Below are 3,054 nucleotides of genomic sequence, written 5' to 3'. Positions count from 1 at the left end.
GCAACCACATGGTGGCTCATAACCATCCATAACAAGATCTGACTCCCTCTTCTGGAGTATCTAAAGACAGCTACAGTGTACTTACATATAATAAACAAATAAATATTAAAAAAAAAAAAAAAAGAAAATCGAAAAACACAGTATTTTTTGTGTTGAGGTTTCTATTTAATATAAGAATATGTTAAGCAGTAAGAAACTGTAGCTTCATTTTTACCACAAAGCTTAGAATATTGTGTGCGTTTTGTGGTGATGCACAGCCTATATTCCAGCATTCAGAAAGCTGAGCAAGGCAGAAGGACTGAGACAAGGCAAGAGACTAGCCTAGAATGCATAGTGAGATCTAGGCCAGCCTGGAGTACAGGGTAAGACTCTGTCTCAAAAAGAAGAAAAAAAACCTAAGAGTATCCTGCTTATTGCAAATCAGTATCGTGATTAATCTTACAAGTTAACTTTCTGTTTTCTCAATTAAAAAAAAAAAAAAAAATTGAAACTCTACAGAAATATAGCACTTTACCTGAAAGTAAGCTATTCATATCTGTAAGGGTCTTGAAGTGCCTATAGGGAAGGTTTTCTAACTGTTAGACATTATTACTTCTGGGACTGCATTAAGTCTTAAGAGAAATGTATATTGCAGTTGAACAGGAAATCATCCGGAAATAGACACTTGGGCTGCACAGTTAGTTTTTGTTTTATTGTTTTTCAGCTTCTCTGGAGCTATTTTTCTTGTCTGTCATCTGTGCTTCCTTTTCTTCACCATCCTAGTTTGTGTATTCTTGTCCTTGATAACTTCTTTTAATTTCTTCATTTTCCATCTCTCTCTCTTTACTCAAGACAACAGAATACCATCCCTCTCCTTTAAAACCTACTAAGCTGACCCATTTGCACACAAGGGAAATGAGACATAAAGAACTAACTGGTTCTTAATACTTATAGAATACTCGAAGATGTGAAGGTGAAAGAGAAATAAAAGGCCCTCAAAAGCCAGGATCTCACTGTGTGGCCCTGGCTGGCCTGAAACTCAGAGAGCTCTGCCTGCTTCTCCCTCCCAGTGCAGCACCACAATGGGAGATGGGATTGCATGGCTTTAAGGACTTGTACAGGGTTTGACTGGCTTCAAGTTCATAGCATGACTCAGCTTCTCAGACACTGGTATTACAAAGATGTGTCACTGTGTTTACTTGCACTATATTTTTACGTGAGTAGATGTCTTAGTTACTTTTCTATTGCTGTGACAAAACACATGACCAAGGCTACTCATCTAAGAAAGCATTTAAATGGAGCTCAGTGCCCCAGAAGGTGAAAAGCCCATAACCATCATGGCGGAGAGCATGCCTAGCAGCAGGCAGGCATGGTGCTGGAACAGTAACTGAGAGCTTACATCCCATCCACAGACAGGAGGCGGAGAGCAAGCAAACTGGAGATGGTATAGGCTTTTGAAACCTTAAAGTCCATCCCCAGCAACACACTTTCTCCAACAAGACCACACTTCCTAATGCTTCCCAAATAATTCCACCAGCCAAGGACCCAAGTCTTCAGTTTTTGAGCCTTTGGTGCCATTCTCATTTAAACTACCACAATACGCAAGGCATCTCACAGAATTAAAGACCACATAAAGATAGGAAAAATAAATCAACCTACCAAGTCTAAATTCCTTAATCTCTGAGAAAAGTCCTACCCAAACCTCATAATTACTGTGGAAGTTTCCATAACTCTTAATCATTCTGCCATTTCTTCTAAATGATGTACCATTCACATGTATTTTGTGCAGTACCACTAAGGATATATGTTTTTCCTTTCGTTTTTCAATAATAAACTATTTTGTAGTGTTTTGTATATAATGAAATATACATTTCATTATATGTATGTAGCTTTTACCTAATTAAATTTTGGTGACTTGTTTTATTTAAGAGCATAATTATTTTATAATGTATTTTGTTTTAAGCATCTCAATGGGAGAAGCCAGAAGGATTTCAAGGGAATTTGAAAAAGGTAACTGTAGCATAAAGTTGTTGTTTTATTCTTCCAAGTGACTGGCTTCTAGGGGTGGGAGAGTTTGGGGTTAGGTGGCTGGGGTTTGTGACGCTGGATCTGAGGGCTTTTGAGAATGGCCAGTGCTCTAAGCTAAACAAACTCCCAGACTGGCTGCTGTGGCTTTTTGTAGAATTTTTGTAGAATTGTTAAGCTAATTTATTTCCAAATTCTGCACACACATGCACACATACACGCACACACCAAACCCTATTGAGGATAAATATAATGAGTTGATTTGCAGTCATTTGTTGTCCACATGTCTTCCCACTGGACAGAATTCCTGGCTTTGAGAGGTAAGACAGTCTGTTTGAAAGTTGGTAGTGACTAACAGAAACCAGAGTATTGCCATGATCTTTATCACCTCTCCTGACTCCCAGGGGCCAGGTAGAGAAGAAAGGATAGCCAAATTTGCCTTAGTGATTCAGTAGGAAGCCATTGTCATTGTTTTCAGTGTATTGTTTTTTTCCTTCCCATTAGACTGCAGCAAAGACCATTTGGGTAGAAGGTTTAAGTGAAGATGGTTACACCTATTATTATAATACAGAAACAGGAGGTGAGTATTATCTTGGATGATTGTAACTTAAAAATATACCCAGGGGAACGCCAGGAGCAAGAAGTGGGAGTGGGTAGGTAGGGGAGCAGGGCGGGGGGAGGGTGTAGGGGACTTTTGGGATAGCATTTGAAATGTAAATGAAGAAAATATCTAATAAAAAATTGAAAAAGAAAAAAAAATACATACCCAAACTGCATATGAGCTAATATACATCTAAACTTGAAAACTTTAATAAATATTTCTATAGGAAGCATATATTATCTTTTATAAGGGATACTTAAAACCTTTCTATATATATGTTATACTATGTATCTATGTTGTTCTTTTTTTTTTTTTTTTTTTAATATATATATATATATATATATATATATATATTGGTCACCATATGTGAGCCTGGTGCTTAAGGAAGCCAGAGGAAATGATTGGATTTCCTGGAACTAAAGTTATAGTTGCTTTGAGTCACCATGTGG

General features: G+C 37.4%; 1 protein-coding gene across 1 annotated transcript in view; it reads left to right on the top strand.

Moving 5' to 3' along the window:
* The window catches only part of Wbp4 (WW domain binding protein 4), a 20,138-nt gene that overhangs the window by 8,253 nt on the left and 8,831 nt on the right, over positions 1 to 3,054 (top strand). The window contains exons 5-6 of the mRNA XM_029541349.1: positions 1,943 to 1,989; positions 2,509 to 2,584. Coding sequence (XP_029397209.1) covers positions 1,943 to 1,989; positions 2,509 to 2,584 — 123 coding nt within the window. The remainder of the gene's footprint in view (positions 1 to 1,942; positions 1,990 to 2,508; positions 2,585 to 3,054) is intronic.

This window comes from Mus pahari, chromosome 8, assembly GCF_900095145.1.
Source record: "Mus pahari chromosome 8, PAHARI_EIJ_v1.1, whole genome shotgun sequence".
Classification (NCBI taxonomy): Eukaryota; Metazoa; Chordata; class Mammalia; order Rodentia; family Muridae; genus Mus; species Mus pahari.
The sequence above is the reverse complement of the archived record's forward strand: the minus strand, read 5'-3'. Positions and strand labels throughout refer to the sequence as shown.